This window comes from Patella vulgata, chromosome 7 (assembly GCF_932274485.2).
Source record: "Patella vulgata chromosome 7, xgPatVulg1.2, whole genome shotgun sequence".
In the NCBI taxonomy this organism is placed as follows: domain Eukaryota; kingdom Metazoa; phylum Mollusca; class Gastropoda; family Patellidae; genus Patella; species Patella vulgata.
Genome location: NC_065885.2, coordinates 22,999,074 through 23,019,897, shown reverse-complemented (window position 1 = coordinate 23,019,897; position 20,824 = coordinate 22,999,074). Strand labels below are relative to the sequence as shown.

Here is a 20,824-nt window from a genome sequence, read left to right as displayed (position 1 = left end):
CCTTAAAACAAAAGTTCCATCCAATTTTTATTGGTGTTTTTAATTTATTGCACTGATTTCATGATAATTTTGTCTTATTGTTGATTCTCTGATATATAAATGATTAATTTATAAAAAGTATGGACTATTTGGTAAATAATGGTCTAAAACCATCCCAAAATAACAAAAGGTGTCATGCATTATGTATTCGATCGCGGCCTAGACGATAATTTAACTAACTTTATTTGGCATATTCATGAAATACATGGTATTCCATGAGTTCTTTCTAAATATTTACCATCTTCGGATATTTTCGATTTGTTTAATTGGTCGGGAAGCTTTCTGAAAACGTCAAATCTTACGTTAAAACCAAAATGCGTCTGCTACATATCTTTTATTATCCCCCTTTGTTAACCGCGCCATGTCGGAAAGCTCTAGGTGGCGCCATGTAAACAACCTAGTAATGCCGTAAAGGACTTTTCGCTTGTTTTGATGTAGATATTTAAGATGGAATTCAGTCATTTATTGGCTGAATTGAAAAATGCATCGGAAGAATATGGAAAACAGGTGTCTGATAACACCTCTGCAACAGCTAAATTTTGCCAGATCGTATGTAGGGTGAGTAAATTTAGGGTTGAAATGTAAGCGGGGCAGCAGCTTCCCTAGTTCAGTTGAAAGAAAGACATCCATTACTGTCCTGTGAAATGGCACGCATACACAGACTAAGCCCATACACAGACTGAGCCCTGTTGAGAAGTGCTTTTTTTTGACAACGGGAGGTTTAACGCATACTTAAAACTGTAGGAAACATTTTATTTGAAAATCGATACTTAGATGGTATTAACGAAAGGCTATGTCAGTGGAATGCCTACTAACTACCGTACTTATTTGTTCGTGAACGATTGCGTTCTGCAACCCAGTTATCGACAGCTCTGTCCGAGACGTGCTGAGTTGTGCTATCACTGTCAAGAGTGGCAAAATTAGCTTAAAATCCATATTAATACAGCAATGTTGCTGGGCCGTCATACCTGCATGACACAATTGCAGTGAAGCTGTTATTTTGCATTTGAAAGAGACTAGATCAACGTAGCCGGCCAGCTGGTATATCCAGCCAAAGAAACGCTTTGAGAAACCCGCATTTAATAAAGGGACATTTAAATTTCAAAAAGTGGGATTTCCCCAAAACTGATTGTATCTTAGAGAGTTGTTGCAAAGTGAGACATAAAAATAAAATGTGAAACCATTTAGAATTGGTAAGAATTCATGAAAGACATTTGGATTAAACTGAATGAGTAATGAAAATTCAAGATGGTATGTCTCTTTATATTAATGTAATCGGTGCAAGACAAAAAGGGGGCTTAAGAAATTATAATTGAATTTTTATGACAATTTATCTGAACAGATTCGAATTCTTATCATACAAAACTTAAAATGTGACACTAGTTAATTATACATTGATTGATTTAAGCTTAGCTGGTAATTTAATTTAAGTTGGTTTCATAGGTGCATGGGGTTGGATGGCCGAATGGTTAGCGTGCTGTATCATAAGGTCTATCATTGAGTCAACTGACATGGTTTTGATTCCCCGGTTGTACGTGACAATGAGTAGGGTCGTCTGTCCAACCTTGTGGGTTTTCTTCAGGTCTTCCGGTTTCCTCCCACTGATAAAGATCCCTACGCGCTAGCAAATTATTGAAGTAAAATTAAATTATTATCGTCCCGAAATGACCTAGTTTGTGTCGAGTGGACGTTTCCTCCCATTGCTAAAGATCCCTACTTGCAACCAAATTATTGAAGTAAAATTAACTATATATGATTGTCCCGAAATGACCTAGTTTGTGTCGAGTGGACGTTACACCCAATTTCTCTCTTTCTCTGGTTTCATAGGCAAGACCTACATGTAGGTTAAAATATATATATATATAGGCATGTAAACTTTCTGAAATACTATTAATCTGAGTTTATTAGGTCACTGGCATAATTTTGGTTTTAATATGTGACACAAGATCAATTCCAAAAATATATCATTTTATAAAATGTCAGTCCCAAGATCAATTCTAACAATAAGCTGACAGCTTTTAATTTAAATTTAAGATTTTTAAATGTCAGTTTTAAAAACATGTCATATGAGACATACATCCAATAAACCAACTTGTCATAAATTGTAATTGGGAATTTCAGATTTACAAGTGATGAAACATATATAATGTCTGTTCAATTCAAAAGTTGAAAGTTTCTAAGTATCACTAGCTGATTGAAAATGTTTTCAACATCACTGTCTATCTGGAACATAACTGCTGAATTAATAATTCACAGAAGTATTCAGGAGCATTTGCAATTTGCATCCACATTATAACATGTGCATCACATGTTCAGTATTGTAGATTGGATGTGGTGGGCACTGGACCATGCTTCACTCCTTTGTGTTGCCATTTTCTGACTTAAGTTTAACAGAGATGTACATGTATATTAACAATCTTGTTTTTTTCATTTTGAATCTTAACAAAATTTCTTTTTGGATTTTGCATTTCCACACAACTTTATTGGCAACATTAAAACAAATTCTATTGTACATTAAGATTTATTACATGTAGTATTAGATCTGATTACTCCAGTGTTCATCAATTAATTTATCATGGATAGTGATATTTTTATTATATATTTTAGGTTGCAGACAATTTTGAGAAACACATAGATAAATATGAAAATCAAGTAATAGGACTATGGGTTATATTTGGTTATATAACAGAATTGTATCCTCAGCTGGAAAAAGGCACAACCACTCAATCACTATGTCAAAAATTATTTGGGTAAGTCATGTTGTTATACCTGTAGCTCCCAAATGCAGAGTTTTCTTGGCCATGGGAAGAATGAAGCACCATGATCGTTTTATAATTGAAATCTTTTTATCAACTTAATGTTGCCGCAAGTTACATGATGCATTGTAAAATTGTTAATTTTTATAGAGTGAGTGCAAGGATTGTGCTAGATGTGCAATGGGCACAGTTAGACGAAGATCGTCCTTACAAGAAGAATTTTGGGAATACTTTAACAGCCTTCCATGAATTGTTATTAAAAACAGATGGATCGAGTCGTTTTGATGTAATATTAGCTTTGATGGATACACATTGGACCCATCCTATATTAGGACAGGTTATGTCTAGTGAAGAAGATGATGAAGAAGGAGAAGGTTGGCTATATTTAATACTCTTTATATTTCAGCATTTCAAAAGATTTTTCATTTACATTTACATGTAGCATAATGGAAGATAATGTTTGCAATTTTTCTTGGTATTGTATGGATAAATCCATCACTAAACAAGTATGATAGTACTATATGAACCAGGAATCAAGCATGACGCCATCGCCGCCTTTTAGGAATTGTGACATCAAAAGGTGTAGTCTTGTCATACTTGAATTGACAGCGTCTCATGCTTTTTCCAAGAGTGTCGCCTGCTAGAAGAAGAACAACCAGATGAGTAACTCTTGGGGACCAGTTTCTGGTCCAGAAATCTACGTTTCATATTTTACTTCAGATTTATGAAAATCTGGAGTTATCTCCCATGTTCCTGCATGATCTCATGGGTTACACTTGTTTGTCTAGTGCATGTAGTAACTACTTTGTGTAGTATTATTGCTCACAACAGAAGTTTCCTTTCAAAACTGATGCATTTTTATAAATAATGTATAAACTGTTAGACATCAATTAAATATAAATGTGATAACTAGAACATTTAAAACATATATTAAATGATGTATCAGTAATCTATTGATTATTCTTTGTAAGTTCATCTGTACTGATGCAGATGCAAGTGCTTTGATCCCAAAGTTGATACTCAATGTTCTATCAAAATCTAATTTTGAATTAAATGTTCTTCTTCAGGTTTAAAGTACATCTGCAGTGAGGATCCAGATATACTGAGATTAAGGGTTGAACTGATGTTACAACAAAACTGCGAGGAGTTTGCCCTAAATTTATGCACTTGGTGTCTAAAACATCCTGAACTAAAATCTGATTTGGATATTCGACAAATACAGTTGACATTAATGGATAAATTACATGATTTAGATAGGCTACAAGAAGAGGTATTTGAATCTTCAACAATAAAGTATATAATTATTTTTAGATAAATTGCTATGTTCATGGTTTAAACCCTTTTGATTGAGATAAACCATCAAGATATTCAAAGACTGTTCTCACAGTGCCGTGCTTATGATGTCTAGTCAGTCATATGGGATGGAAAATTGATGTCTGTTTTTGTGCACAGAAAAGATTTGTTGACAGTTTGAATTCAAAGAACATAGGAAATGTAAACAGTATTGTTCATAATCTGTCCCTCCATCATCACACATTGCACATATAATAGAAAATATATCTAGTAAAGTTATGTATTAATATTATTACTTAAAGCTAAAACCCTTAATAAATTTGTTTACAGGCCGAGATTATTCCAGCTGATGAATGTGTAGCACTGGTTAAACGATTTTTAGAGTTGCCAAATCAAAAGAAAATATGTACATTACTTGCACAGACATTTCTGGTGCAGAATTGGATCAAATCTGGAAATGAGAAAGAAACAATTGTAAGTAACGATTTTGCTGTACTACATTCTAAATAACAACAAAACACATACTTATGGAAAACAGCTACTAGTGTATTTAAGGCGATGTTTCGTAGAGTATTTGCCTCATACCTGTTTTACTGTATTAGCTTGATAACGTTGAGAGAATACTCTACGAAACGTCGCCTTAAATACACTAGTAGCTGTTTTCCATAAGTATGTGTTTTGTTACTAAATGCCATTTAAAGAACACATTCTAAATAGTGTGACAAACATTATTTACTTTATAAAATTCAAAACCTTTATTTTAAGATGCAAATTATTAAATGGATCTGAATTATAATACTATTAATTATTTTCCTATCCTTTTAAAAGACAGAATTTGTTGCACATGTATTGCGAACCTTAGTGAAATTAACACATGGTTCAATTTTATTTCAATAATTCGCTTGTGCGTAAGGGTCTTTAACAGTGGGAGGAAACCTAGGGACCCAGAGAAAACCCACGAGGTTGGACAGGTGATCCTACTCCTTGTCACATACAACTGGGGAATCGAAACCACGCCAGTTGACTCAATGACAGACCTTATGATACGGCGTGCACATGCTAACCATTCGGCCACCCAATCCCCCTAGTTATTGTCTGATGCCAACTTCTACATGTAAATACCCATCATGTAGACTTCATTGTTTGGGAAATTAATTGCTACATATCACAAGAAGATACATTTTAAGAGTGGAAAGATTTTGAAATTTAAACGGAAAGTCTACTGCTAGATTAACCTACAAACCTATTTCTTCTTTTTTTTTTTTTTAGGAATTACTACGTATGTGGATCCAACATCAGTATATGGTAGACCAGGACGAAGAAAAGTTTATAAGTAATTCTTGGGCCATTGCAAAACTTTCTAGAACTACAGAGCAGATAACATTAATAATAGATTGTATTAGAGAAAAGGTATAAATTCATAGAATATTAAATTATCAATTTGAAAAATAAAACAAAAAGCACTATATACGAGCAGAACTAATAGTTCTTAGCCAAATAGAGTTACAGACCCAAAAATTTATTGCTTGACTTCTGTCAATTATCTATTCAGCTTAGATAAACACTTATTCACGGAAATTATGTGCATTTAAAAATCTATTATATTGTGGCATTCAAATTCTTACTATGCTAAATGTACGTTGGCTTCATGCATTGTTTCTTGTATTATCTTTTAAATTTCATTTCACAGTGTTGTGTCGCGCATATTAAAACCAGATTGTAGACAAATGTGCATATTGAAATTATTTATGCGGAGAAGGGGAGTTTAATGTCCACTCAATACAAACAGTACAATATTGTTTCAATAATTAGTTTGCTAGTAAGGGTCTTTTGCAGTGGATAAAACCCAAAATGGTGGGTAGGCAACCCAACTCTTTGTCATAGAGGTTTTCGATCAAAACCAGGCCACTTGACTCCATGAACTTTAGAAAGTGTGTTCCTTATATTATCTGTATTCTTTTTTTCTCCTTTCAGTGTGGAGATTCCTTATTACAGTTCTATACAGACATGTGCATTTATGCCATTAATATAGATAAAGGTGTGCTAGAAAAGAGTATGCAGAGTGGTGATATGTCTGAACTACAATCGCATCAACAAGACATGTCTTTAACGTGTAGTAAATTAGCTGATATATTTCGAAATAACAGTATTAGAACAGCAAGATACAGTATTGTGACAGCATTTTCGTTAAATCCATCAAAGAAAAGTTTGGACAAAGTGGCAAGTTTCTATGAGTCAGACAATCAGTATAAAAGTCAAATTACCAAGTGCTGTGGTAATTGTACTTTTGATACAGGGAAGTGCTCTCAAAGTGACGAAAAGAAGGAAAAAATCAATCCAGCAACATTGTATGAAGTGGAGCGACTACTCAATATGTTGCGACCTTATAATTTAAAACCAGATACAGATTGGAAAGAACTGGGACCCGCTTGTTCAAAATATTTACACGAAAGAGAACGAATCATAGCGTTAATGGAACAGGCTGAAGCCAAAAAGAAAGAGCAACCCAATCAACTCAGTCATCAACAATTAGCTGCAAGTTTACGTGAAAAGTTACTGATAACTAGTGGACATAATAAACTTGCACAACCCAATAAACCCTCCCTATCTCCTGTTAAACCAACACCCAAACCCGAACTAAAAATAGAAAGATCAACTGTTGGGTATGCAAATAATTTACAACAGGTGGTTGAGAACTTACAAAAGAGACTGGGGAAATCCCCTACTAGTACGAATATGAAATCTCCAAGTAAAGTAAAACCCAGGACAGCTCAGTCTGTGAATTTAGCCCATAATGCCATGCTTAATCTAAACAGTAATGTGAATAGTGCTAATATGCTACCTACTGCCAGTCAAATTTTAGCTATCAAAAAGAAATCTGATGCGGAAAGTATTCGATTAAGAACTTCTCAACAAATTGCTGCCACGATCCAGCAAACATTTTTAAGAAATTATGAGCAGCAGCCACAGCCACAACCGTGTCAAAAAGTTGTTGTGCGTGTTCAGAACCATCAACAACAAAATCAACAAAATAAATTAACTGTTGTTAGTCCAACAGGCACTTATATTAGACAACCTAACATGGTTAAAAGAACAATCAACTATCAAACACCACATTCTACAAGTGCTAAGCCAGCAACAATTCAGTGTCAATCAATTAGACTTGTATCAAGTAACCAAAGTTCTTTGTCACATCAAAGACAACAACCACAACAGGGCAATTTTAGCATTCAGCAGCATGGTCAATCATTGCAGGAAAAGCATTCTCAAAACATTCAGAGTCTTCAAAAAGTTGGTTATCAAAGGCAGGTAGTACAACAGCAATCTCAGAATACCCAACAATACCATGTGTCTCAAGCATCAAACGAAATGGTGTATACACAGCAGCCTGGTGCACTTTTATCCACAATGCCAAGTGCAAGTACCAGTAAAACTCTTTCTAATACATTATTGGTGGACAGCAGAAATGTAACAAATATGCTACCAGGTCCAACTCAGATATTCAAAAACAAACCAACAGGTTCACAGTTAAATATTGGTTCAGTTGGGAACCAAATACTTCATCCTCAACCGTTATTAAGCTCACCAACTATACAATCTACCAGTTCAGATGTTAACAAAGCCAAGATGCGACCCTTGTCATCCTCTCAGGTTCAACTTATTGCTCGAGCAAAAGCTCAAGGATATGAATCTGGTAAGGCTTTGGTGAGAATTCTTCAATCACAGAGTGTACAGAATCCAGTTGGAATAGTGCACAGCCAGGCATCTCCAGTACAGTACCAATCAAGCATTCAACATGCAACAACTACATCAGCAAATCAACAAGTTATTTCAATAAACCAGCAACAGTTAGCCTCCCAGCAGGTTGCCGCATTCAGCCAACCTCAAAATATGGTTCAACAGCCTTTGATATCAAACCCTGGAGGACAGACATACACATCAAATATAAATCATTCTGTAACTATGGCCCCTCAACTTTATCAGCAAAGTATCCCAGGCATAAATTTAGGGAATTTGCAAAACTGTCAAATAAAGGTATCTGCAAATCAGCAGGCAAGTCAGCCTGTATTGTCATCTCCAATGCAGACAGATTTGAGCACATTGTTGACAGCTGCTTCAACTAACGCAAGATCAAGCAATCATCAAACTATTACATCAGTTCCAGCTACATGTACCTCCAACATATTTCCTACATTATCAAGTTCACCAGCCTTACTAAACCAATCATCAATCCAGTCAGATCTCAACTCCATCGTCCCAACAATTCCTCATTTAGATTCGCACCAATTCCAGGATTTGCAAAATCAAATCCAAGCAACTCAGACACAACAGCATAATATCCAAACACCAAATATCTCTGCTGAACAACTACAAGAGGAGTTAAATAAAATCAACAGATCTACACATCAACTGTCAGCACATTCTAGCTCACAGACACAACATACACTTAACCAGAAAACAAGCCAGACTCATCGGCAGGGTAGTATGTATAATCAACTGCAAAAAATTCCTACAACTGCTCAAAGAGTGGTACAGAGTGTTGCTAGCAATAGCCGACAAGAAGTTACTCAGAATCCATCTCCTAAACAAGTACATATAAAACAAGAGTTTTTACAGAAAAACCCTATGCACCTTACCTCCACCAGTAACAAGCTTTCACCTTCCATAAAGGCCAGCACTTCAACACCCTTTACACAGTCTTCTAGTCTGAGTCTTCAAAAGATGCTACACCAAACGGCTGAAAAACAGAAGAATCCAATTCAGCCAGTTGTTAAAGATATCATTCAACCACACGTAGATCATAGTGTAGCATTAGTTGATACTTCTGTAGATGAAAGTGTCCAAGCTGCTGAAGAACAAAAGAACATATTCGTGAAAAGCTTATTGAATGCAAGTGATGAAATTCTGGAAACCTTGGCTGCTTTACCAGAAACTGCCTTAATATCTGATCTATTTCAAAATGCCAACCCAGGTGATGAACTGCACATTGCTTTATCTGATAACTTAGAAGAACTTGGAATAGAAGATGTGTCTTCATTATTACTGAATAATTCTGTGGAAAGTAAACCAGGCGTGGATTGCAAACCTTTAAATGAAACAGAAATATCTTCATACAGAGATTCCTACCAGTTTCCATTGAACCCAAAAGATTCTAATTACCTTGCGGCTCAAAGCTTACATGATGTTCAAGGTATTCACATTCCAGAATTACACCAGTCCTTTGAGCAACCTGCTCCAGAACAATCAGTTGTGCAGGTTGTACCAACACAAGACATCCAGAACAAAGTTGTAACCTCAACAGAAGATAGCTTTTCCCCTGCCATGACTGCACATGCAAAATCAGATGAAAGTAGAGTTATAATGGAAAAGATATCTAATTCTAAAAAATCAGGATCCGTTTTCAAATGCATAATTTGTGGAGCAGTTTTTCCTTCTTTAGACTCCCTACAATACCATGTTCAAAGGGTGTGTAAATCGGAAGGTTCAGTTTATAACATTGACAGTATAAAACCAAACGATCCCAAAGCAAACTACTCTGGAATGAATGCAAAAACTATTTATCAGTGTGTTAGATGCAGTAGTATATGTATTTCTGAAAGAGAAATGCAACTTCATACCAAAAACTGTCCTAAGATTGCCCAGAACCTTCTCTTAAGTGCTGTAAATACAAATTCAACCAGAAAAGCAGAACTGCCTTCTATTCTTCAATCAGCCAAAAAGGAAAAATTGCAACTTTCAAGTGTAGCAGAACTGGTTGCTAAACAAAAGGGAGAGATCAATAAAGAAAAAGAACACCAATTAAAGAAACTTCAAGCTCAAAAAGTTTTGCAGAAGCAGAAAGAACTACAGATCAAAAAGGAAAAACAGGCAGTGAAGCTAGCAGCTAAACAGGCTGCAAAGCAGAAAGGCCCCCCACCTCCACAATACAAGGAAATGACAAGTTCTTCTGGTAAAACCTTCTACAAGTGTGAATTATGTGGACAAACTTTTTGTTCTCCAGAAGGAGTACATGATCATTGGTTACCTTGTCTGGCCAAAAATCCCCTTAAAAAGAAGAAAATCAAAAAGAAGAAACTGGAGAACGACCTAACTGCCAAACAATCTGGTGTTGATCCTGAAAGGATAACCCAAATCATGACAGACATTTTTCACTCAGTTGTTGGACCTTCGGAAGATGATAAACCAATAGAAGTTAGCCACCACTATGACAAATTAGCTAAAGAAAATGAAGCATCAGTTGAAAAAGAGGATTCTTTCCCAGAAAGAGATACAGATAGCCTAAGTACTTCAAACAACACTGAAAGTGAAAATCAATTGAATGGTGATAAAGAGTCTGAGAAAGATAATGAAAAAGATTCGTTGGATTGCAGAGAGACAGAAAAAGATAATGAGAAAGATTCTGATGATGGCGGTGAAACGGATACAACTGATAGTTCAAGAATTCTCCGTGGAAGGGTTAGTGGTGGTGTCCAAAAGCCAAAATATATGTTTTCTTCTGACAGTGATGAAGATCTGAAGAGAGCAAAGAGGTTATCCAAAGAAGAATTTAGTAATTCAGGGACTAAAGTTCATTCTGATGTTGACAAAATCAGACTTAAGAAAAGTTCAACATGCTTATTGTGTTCTGTAAAACTTAAAGATTTGGGTATTAAACTCCAGCACTTTGCAGTTAAACACCTTAAACTTCATACTCATTTTAAAAGTTGCAAGGGACATAAGTTTACATGTCACATGTGCAACGTACAATTCAATGTCTATAAAAACTATGTATTCCATCTCAAAAAGCATGAAAATGAGATATTGGGAAGAATGGTCCAGAAATTATCAGCAGAAGGTGTGTCAAAGGTTGCTTCCCGGAGACAGCAATCGGTTCAAATGAGGCTGCAAATGTTAGCTGCAAGAAAATCTATTAAGAAACATCTCTCTCCACAGAAGAAGTATCTACCTAAAAATTCAGGAAAGGAGAAGAGTAGTTTGCAGACAAGGGGTAGACCAAGCAAGGAGTCAGACAAACAAAATGAAAAGCTAAATAGAATGGGTACAAGAAGAACTGGTGTTAGAGTTGCTCACCAACAAGCCCTGAACAAGATAAAAAACAATGCAAATGGATTTGACATATTGAATACATTGGCAGATTTCAATACTGATGCATCATCTAGTAGTCATTCAAGGAGTTGTAGTCCAGTTCCATTAGAAAATGCAAAGCGCAGAACAAGGTCCCAGAGATCTGCATCTTTAGTTAAGAATTTAAAAGAAACCACAGATGATGACTCATCTCAGAAAGATATATATGAGAAAGATGGTGATACAGAAACAGAAATTAGCCAGGACAGCAATGATGAAGTAACACTAACTGACCTTGAAGCTGAAAAAGTGACAGATAGTGAAACGGGTACACAAGAGGGGTCAGATCAAGATTATGATCCAACACAAGAACATTCAGACCAAGATTCTCAACCATCAGAAACACAAGATTCTCAGCAATCAGAAACACAAGATTCTCAGCAATCAGAAACACAAGATTCTCAGCAATCAGAAACACAAGATTCTCAGCGGTCAGAAACACAAGATTCTCAGCAGTCAGAAGATTCCCATCAATCGGAAACACAAGATTCTCAACAATTTGATGATTCTGAAGAGACACAAGACTCTCAAAATACACAAAACTCTCAAAATACACAGGAATCTACTCAATTGCAAGATTCTCAACAAAACCAAACTAGTTTTAGTCCAGACTCAGAAGATACCAAGAAGGAAGTTAAGGGTTCCTCATTTTTGACTTCATATCTGTCCTTTCTTGGTGATCGAAGTGGAGCTTGTGAACCCCCTGTTGAAATACAAGAGAGGCCCTTATCTATTATGCAATATAGAAGATCTTACTTCAAGCATCCAAAAAATAAATCAACTATTCCAAAGCAAATAAGTAGAACTCGTCATTCTGTTGAAGGACCAACGATTCAAGATATGCTAACCAAGACAACAATTAATTCTTCAAAAGTAAAGCAGTCACGCAGAATGTCTGACAGTGAATTGTTATTACAGCATAGCCATTTACTAGAAAATGTTGAATTAAGAGTAGTTTTAAAGAAACTTCCTGGATCACCTCAAAACACAGTCAATGTAAAGCAGTTTGAAGCAGATTCTAATGAAAGTGGAGCTGGAGCTGTATCCCAATGTTCTACTTCTCTTTTTGTTAATGACCAAAAAGAAATTAAAGAAGTAATCACTCTTCAGAAGGACCCAGTAAGATCAATTGAAGCAGATGAAAGAAAGCAGTCAGTAATGAATGAATCATCTGAGTGCCAAACACAACAAAAGGGTGACAAAAGACTGATTACTTCAGAACTTGGAAGGCCTAAACCAAAAACTAATAAAGCTGAATTTGAAGTTCTTCTGATGGATGAAACTTCCCCATCTCAGCTGATATCTAGCTTTTTACAAACAGAGACATTAAAAGTTATCCCACCCTTATCACATAGAAATGAAAAAGAAGAAACACATTTGAAGATGCACAACAATGCAAACGAAGGTGTAGCAGGCAGTAAAAATACTACGAAACAAGAAATCAATGCTACTGATATGTCAACTCAAATAAAATTTGACAGAACCCAGAAAACATCACTTGAAGGAAAATATGAAAAAGAAATAACCTGTTCTGCGGACATTTCCCAAGTTAATATGACATCCTCTAAAGATGTCATAATCATTGATGATGATGGTGATGATGATGATGATGATGATGAAGATAGCAACAACAATGATCATGTCATTGTAGGTGGATCATTAACAGAGTGTGTTTTGATGAAAGCCAGCTCCTCCCAAGATGCTGATGGAGAACAGGAGCAAGCTATATCTGATATTATAATTATTGAAAAAAATAACGAAGGTCCTGAAGCAGAAATATGTCTAGACCCTGAAATCATTGAATCAACACATGTGACAGCCGCTAATTTTGAAATCATACAAAATGATGTGAAAGAGGTAGTGGAAGGAGCTACAATAACTGTTATAAGTGATTCCGTCAAGTTAAAGTCTTCTCCTAATAAAGCAAAAAACATCACAGATAACAAAGATTTATGCAGTAATGAAGGCCATCCTTTTATCTTGTCAAATGAATCCAGTGGCAAGTCTCAAAGTATGTCAAAGATTAGTGATTCAGGTGAAGTTATTGCATGCATTAATTTTGACAATGTATCCAGTGTGATTATACCTGTAGCGGAGATGAAGCCAGAAAATATTATTCCTGAAGCAAGACATGTCCTACCTAAAGATGAAATAAATGCTGCAAATGCCAATAAAATGATTGAAAGAAAACTACCTGAGGATGTACTTCATAAAACATGTTTGAGTGTCAGAAATGTTGATTGTGGGGATATATTTCGAAGGACAGAAACAAATCATGAAAAGATTGATGAAATACCGACAGAAGTAAATTCTTCAAATGGAAAATATATAGCCGGGTCAATGGAGTCTAATTTATCTGAAGCCAATAACCTTATTAAAGATATTGAGGTGTGTGGATTAAAAGCAAAGTACTTACATGTATCTAAAAAAGATAAAGTATCCGTAGATCATAATCTTCCCACAACAAGTGAATTCAACTGCAAGCAAGAAATAAAACAGAGTTCTGCAACATCTCGAGAAGGGTGGGAAGAGGGGTGTAAAGATCAAGTACATGATACAGGTGCTAGTGTTGCTGTAACTGATGATGTTAGTATAGAACAAGCTGCAGACGCATCAAATTGTATTGAAGATAGGGAGCTAAAATCGACTTTGATACCAAAAGCAACAGTTTCTGACTCAAGTCATTTTATTTCCCATGGTATTCGTCTTACATCTGCAACAACTTCTAACTTTGATTCTTTTAATGATGATGAATTTTCTGAACCAGAGGAAACTATAAACTGTTTAGGCGACCCATCAACCAATGCCCAATTTGATAAAATAACAACCACAAAAATTACTAATGTAGATGATCCAAAAATACTCAGTGCTACAGCCAAGAGTGGGAATTCAAATGAAATTAATGTAGATAACCAACTATTACTTGATGCATCAGTTAGAACCATTCCTTGTGAAACGACATCTGTATGTACCAATAAGATATTATTAGCTGAAACTATTCCCAGGGAGGATGAGAAATTAATAAAGACAACTTCTGAAAGTTTGTCCAAGGATGATCGAAGATCAATTAAAGACACAGACATGTCTCTGGAAGTGGCTGGTAACAGTGTAGATGACAAGACAAAATCTGATGTTTCAGATAAACTACGGGCAGTGGATAGCACCAATATAGATGAACAAACATTGATTAATTCCAAATTTGAAACTATGATGACAGAAAACACTAATTTAGGTGATCCATCAATAATTAACATTGAGTCTGAAGATAACCTATCAGTACTTAATTGCAATCGCTATAAGACAGAATTTAAAGATGATGTTCATATTGGAACCCCTAAAAGCATCAATCTAGATAATAAAAGTTTACTTGATAATAAACATGATTCTATGTCAACTGAAAGCATTATTCAACATGATAAGGCAACAACGACGGAAAAAATGAATGCAGACCAGACAGAAACCACTGTGGAAGCAAAGAAGGTGATAACCGAAGAAATCTGTGTATCTCCTCTAGTTAAAGCCACTGATGTAGATAGTCAGATACATCATTCCAAAGCTGATAGTCAGTCCCAGACTAACATCTGTGTAGAGGATCAAGAATGTGATCTGATGACCATGAAAAACTGTGATATTAATCAGACAGGACTTAATTCTGAAGTATCTGTAGGGATGAATATAGCAATCATTGTAAATGATCAAAAAGATTCTAAGGCAATAACTAAAAGAATAGGTGTAGATGAAACAATGACCAAAGAAGATGGAGTTAATTCTAATAATCTGACCGCAAAAGACGTTCTCACAACTAATCAGTCAGCTAATTCTAAAACTGATGAGATGAGAACTAATTGTGATGATGAAGATTACCAATCAAAACTTGATACCAGTACCATATGTGTCCCGAAAGCTGATAACCTATCAATGGTAGATCAGAAAGTAATCACAGGGATCACCAAAAGCTTGCAAGTTGACCAGCCAGTATTAAATTCTGAAAAAATTAATGTAGAAGATCGGAAAACTTCTAATTCAGATACAATACCCATGGAAGGCATCAAAGATGATCAGTCAGAACTCTGCTCTAAAACTAATAAATTAACTGCTGAGATAATAGATGTATGTGATCAACCATTATTTAATGCTGTACCTAACGAGTCCAGCAAATCTGTGCATGTTGTAGAAGATGTTACATTATCAGTTAATCACGGTAAGGTAATTTACAGGAAGGAATCAGATATCAGTAATGCCCAGAAAGATGGTCCAGGAGTCTTCGAAAGTTCTCAAAATGATTCTTCAGATAAAGAAAAACCTATCTTAACATCCACTGAAAGCAGAAACCAACAGAAGGAATTATTTGTTAATAGTGTATCACACAGTATAGAAGTATTATCATCATGTACAGAGGTCAAATCATCTCCACTGCCCTCAGCATTAAAACTTGTGGATTATTCTGATAGTGAATTAGGAAGTGAAGCAAATGAAACAGATGTAGAAGAAATCGCCAGTACTATCTCTGAACCATTATGCTGTAATAACAAAGATAATATTTTTGAAAGAAATGTTACGGAAATATCTCTGGAGGAACCATGCACATCAAAGGAATCTGAATCTAACAAGGTTGACAACCCAGAACAACAAAGTAAACCTTTGGTTAATCAAATCTTGAACACTGATGAAGTGAGTACTACTTCTCCCCAGTTAACCAACAAAACATCTATAACTTACAATTCACAAACAGTTTTGAATTCTAGTGTCAATTCTATAAGTGGGGAACAATATTCAGCTTCAACTTCTTTGTCTAAAGATACCTCATCTGAATCAGAATTTTCTGAAAGTGAGCAAAGTACAGGACTACATCTGGAATCTTCAAAACATAGTGGAAATAAAGTTGAATTGGAAGTTAAGAAGAAATCTACAGTCAAGATAACAACACCAGCAGAGACGTCTTCATCGGAAGATATATTGCCTGACTCAGATGATTCTGCATCTCCAATGTTAAAATCAAAACCAGGAACTAATAGTTTAACTCAAAGTAAAATGTTAACAATTAAAGAATCTGTGAGTTCATCTGAAAGTTCATTATCTGATTCAGGAATCAATGAAATACCTATTAGGAAGACACAATTTAACCATCCTGGGTCCAAGATTGAACATGCAGCAGGGGAGCCAATGACTAAAATATCAGCCATTCAGGAATCAGTATCACCAGAAAATAAACCGTCTGCTTTGGTCACCACTCGACCAAGTGTATCAACAAATTGTCAGAGTCAACTACCAATGAAAAATGCAACAACCACTGAATCTGAAGGTGGAAACAAAGATAGAGCCAAAGGAGATGCAGCAGCTATGGCATCATCATCTGGGGATACATCACCAGAAGTTGGAAAACGCTCTGGACTGATTCATTCTCTTAGGGAACAAATTAAACCAGAATCCTTTAGTTGGGACCTGGATAGTGATGAAGATGAAAAAAGAAAAGAAAAAAATGAACGATCGTGTCAGGCATTAAGAAGTAAAGCTGTTGGCACTCCATTTACATGGGATGAATCGGATGATGAACAATCTAAAATTTCAGCATTAAAGAATATCAAACCATTACACACCACTCAAGTCATTCAACCTGTCAGTAGAACAACCATTGCTTCTTGTCTACCTCAAGAATTGAAATTTGAAAATGTTAGCAGCAGTAGCAAGAGAAAGCAGATTACACCTTTGGTTTCCAAGAACCCTATTTCACAGCACAAAACTACACAGATCTCAACTGGTGACTTTACAGTTGTGCCTACTCCTTTGAAAGTCTCCTGCTCTTCAGTACCAACATTAAATTATGTTCCTGCTGCCATGACAGATACAAAACCCACTACTGTATCACTGAAAACAGGAATAGTTACTACACCACAAAAGGCAATAAAAGTTATCAAGAATCAGAAGACTGAAAAAGAAATGGAAAATGATACAGTTTCTCAAACAGAAAAAGCAACAGTGTGTCAAATTATAGGAACTGTATCTCAAAAGGCAGAAAAGGTAACCATACCTCCAAAGACAGAAATGGTAACTGTTAATCAAAAGACAGAAAAGATAGCAGTGTCAGAAAAGACAGAAAAGCTAGAGGTACCTCCAACGACAGAAAAGTTAACAGCAGAACAAAAGATAGAAAAAGTTGCTGTAACTCAAAAAAATCAAAAAGTGCAAGCACAAACACAAACCAGGAAATGCCTAACACGCTCCTCTTCTAGAACACCAAGCGTAAGTGAAAGACAAAGATCAAGACGTGTTACACCATCAAAATACAGACGAACTAGTCCCACAAAGAGCATATCACCTCAAAAGAAAACTGTACTTCCCCACATATCTAAGGATTCTGTGAAGTCTGTTGCTTGTGTTATGAAAAATAAAAGTACTAGTCAAAAAAACCAAGGTATAAAGAGACCTGCACCTCTTAAACGTGAAGAAGACATTCTGAAAAGAAAAGTTAATAAAATCAGCAATTCTGATGATGGACAAGCTAGACCTATAAGGTCTCAAACTGAAAGTGAACAGTTTCAATCTGTAGTAGTAATTCCAAATAAACGAATAAAAAGGGACAGTGGCGAACGTGATATTCAGAGCTCATGTGATACGAGTCCTGAATCCAAATTACATTCTACAACACCAGAATCTTCTTGTGACATGGCTGAATCTGATTCTTTGAGTCCGATTCGAAGAAGCAAACGTCGTCTGGAACGTCTTCACCGCAAATTGTGTTGTGATAATGACAATCATGATATTGTTAAAAGACACAAATCAAATGATTCTAAATGTCATCATGGTCCAAGTTCTACTTGTAGTTCATGTAGTCAAGATAACAAACAAAAATCCCCTTTACGTGCAGTCGTACGGAGATCTTCCAACTATCGTAGACATTCACATCAGCATTTAAAAGAGGTTCCTATCCCAGAAAAAAAACCTGAACAGACTAAAAGTATAACAATGATTCGTGTAGAGAAAGACCTGTCTGTAAAAGATGTTCAGAACTTTCCTAAGGGAAAATGCAAACAGAACTTGGTGGCTATTTACTCTGGTGAATCAAGCCAACAAATTGATCAACAAGATAGTAAATGGAAGTTCCGACCGCGAAATAAGAATAAAAAATATCCATTTAGTTTCACTCGTGCTCGAGATAAGAGTGATTAACAAAGTTTTAACTCCGAGAACATCTTTTTTAGTAGGAACACCGTATATTTGTCTTCAGATTATAAGAACTAATCTACGTTCTTACAATCCATTAATAATAGTGGTTCAACCATCTTTTTCGGTAATCAAAATAGTTAAAGTTGTTGTTCTGGATTATTTACTAGTACGATTGAATTGATCATTTCAATCAAATAGTATCAAATAGAATTGAAAAGTATTAATTTCAAGATGTTGGACTGTTTAGGGTGTACTATTGTAAGAATAAAGCAAAAGTGATAAAGTTTAGGAATCATAATACTACATGTATTAATACTCCCATGGTTTTTGTAAATAAAGTACAAATAAAATCCAGAGATTGATTCAAACACTGTGTAGTCTTCTTGGTGACTATTTAAAAGTAATGTTATGACTGTAAACTTATGTACCTATCAAGATTGTTCTCAGGGGCACCAGATGGTCACATACAATATTTTATATGAAAAATCTAAATTTAAATACTGGCCACTGGTACATAAGCTGAAGAAAGATGGTTGAAAGTGAAACTACTAGAATTTAATTTAGTTTGGTTATCTTGCTGGTATTATTTTCACCAATGTTTGATTTTGAATACAGTTTAGTCAACTGTACCAAATCTTGTGACATATGTTGGACTTCAAAAATGTACATCTCTCGACACAATAATTTTCAAGATTAACTGTGATATTTTTAAGGTGGTCACTTCGCAAGATTTTTCTGTGTTAATATTATGTATAGATAGAAGACAATTTTTGTAGTTTTCTTGATAAAACATCACAATAGATCTTGACAAAAAATTATATAGCATGTGCTTGTTTTTTGAATATCATATTATCTTTTACAATGTTCTGACTGAGTGAGTCAGACAGGGCAGTATACTATATTCATCACCTTGTTTTCAACAATACAAATCTACCATACCCTTGAGTCCTTTTTTTATCAGTAACATATCTTGGTAATTGTTTGGTGAATAGACCTCAGAATTATGAATGTGTTGCAGGACTAAACAAATGAATTAAGAGTAAAATACATTGTTTCCTTTATACTAAGGGTGCTATTTTTGAAGTAACTGAGCTTCTTTATTCCATTTTGCAAATGGTTTGCTGCACCGCGATATATGGATCAGTCATGGCATAGTTTTAAAGGAGGGGTTGGATGGCCGAATGGTTAGCATGTGTGCGCTGCATCGTAGGGTCTGTCATTCAGTCAACTGGCATAGTTTCGATTCTCCGGTTGTACATGACAAGGAGTAGGGTCGCCTGTCCAACCTCGTGGGTTTTCTCCAGGTCCTCGAGTTTCCTCCCACTGCTAAATTTTAAAGGTCACAGATATATTCCTGTTATTCACACCATTGTATGTGTCATAGAATCTTGGCCTTTAGTTCTAGTTCTCAAAGTAGTTTTGGGATAAGGAGACCTTGTTATAATTGATTGCTAGCTTAGATGCAACTATTAAAAATTTAAATTGGTTTTAGGAAATTCTTCTGGTGCTGTCTTGTAAATAATTATGTATACCACTAATACCAGTATTTTTCCTCACACCAAACAACCAATTGATTCAATTTGTGTAAAATTAATTGTGTTTCTTTTTGATAGAAAGTAGAAGTAGATCATGTTATCATTGTTTTGTATATCAGTTAGATAAATAATGGTTCTTACAGATTCCTTTCACCAAGAATTTATCACAAAATAGCAAATAAAAAGTAATTTAGATTTTGATTTCTGGAACTTGATTATTCTGAATGATGTTATCAATATTTATTATATTTTTTTTATTTTTTATCTTTTGTATATCAAGCAGTTGAAAAAATTTGTACACAAAACTGTAAATATTAAGTTGAGTGCTATTTTCATTTAATATCATTTCCATTGTTCCTTTGTTATCATTGGTTTGTCTTATTTTGAAGATAATTAATTAGATAATGCATCTTTAAATTTATATTCAAATGCATCATTGTATAAATGCATCTTTGTGATATATGTATATATATATATTCTTGTACAAAGCAACTCATGTATTTGCCTTTTGGGGAAATGTACAACTTGCATTATAATAAAAGTGATACTTTTGTAATTTTAAATGCCGTTTTCTTGATTTTCTTGAATTCTTTGTATACTTCACATGGTTTCTTTGAAATTTTAATATTGTAAGGGAAGAAAACGATGTGTTTCATATACCACAGATTTATGGGATAATTATTTTGGAGGTTATATTATTAAGAAGAAAAATCTGCATTTAAATTAATGGCAATAGGTTACATTTAATTTCTTGTTTTACAGTACATGTATAAGTAAGAAATTAGCACCTAATCAAACATTGATAACCATGTGCATATCTGATGAATTTGTACTTAAATGTGCAGTATTTTTTAAGCTTGACACAGAAACTCACTCCGCAGAGTTAACTTCTGACCAATTATCGTACCCCCC

General features: G+C 35.0%; 1 protein-coding gene across 1 annotated transcript; it reads left to right on the top strand.

Annotated features, from left to right (window-relative positions):
* Nucleotides 1–425: 425 nt before the first annotated feature.
* Nucleotides 426–20,475, top strand: LOC126826904 (uncharacterized). The gene is made up of 7 exons (XM_050556013.2): nucleotides 426–597; nucleotides 2,647–2,789; nucleotides 2,946–3,169; nucleotides 3,863–4,065; nucleotides 4,419–4,562; nucleotides 5,358–5,498; nucleotides 6,063–20,475. The coding sequence occupies exons 1-7, from the start codon at nucleotides 487–489 to the stop codon at nucleotides 18,378–18,380; spliced, it is 13,284 nt and encodes a 4,427-aa protein (XP_050411970.1). The 5' UTR covers nucleotides 426–486; the 3' UTR covers nucleotides 18,381–20,475.
* Nucleotides 20,476–20,824: the final 349 nt, after the last annotated feature.

Excerpts from the sequence above, each read along its gene's own strand:
- LOC126826904 (XM_050556013.2), top strand. The coding sequence starts at position 487 with ATGGAATTCAGTCATTTATTGGCTGAATTGAAAAATGCATCGGAAGAA. Across the intron at positions 3,170-3,862 it reads AGATGATGAAGAAGGAGAAG|GTTTAAAGTACATCTGCAGT; the intron begins GTTGGCTATATT and ends GTTCTTCTTCAG. Across the intron at positions 4,563-5,357 it reads GAAATGAGAAAGAAACAATT|GAATTACTACGTATGTGGAT; the intron begins GTAAGTAACGAT and ends TTTTTTTTTTAG.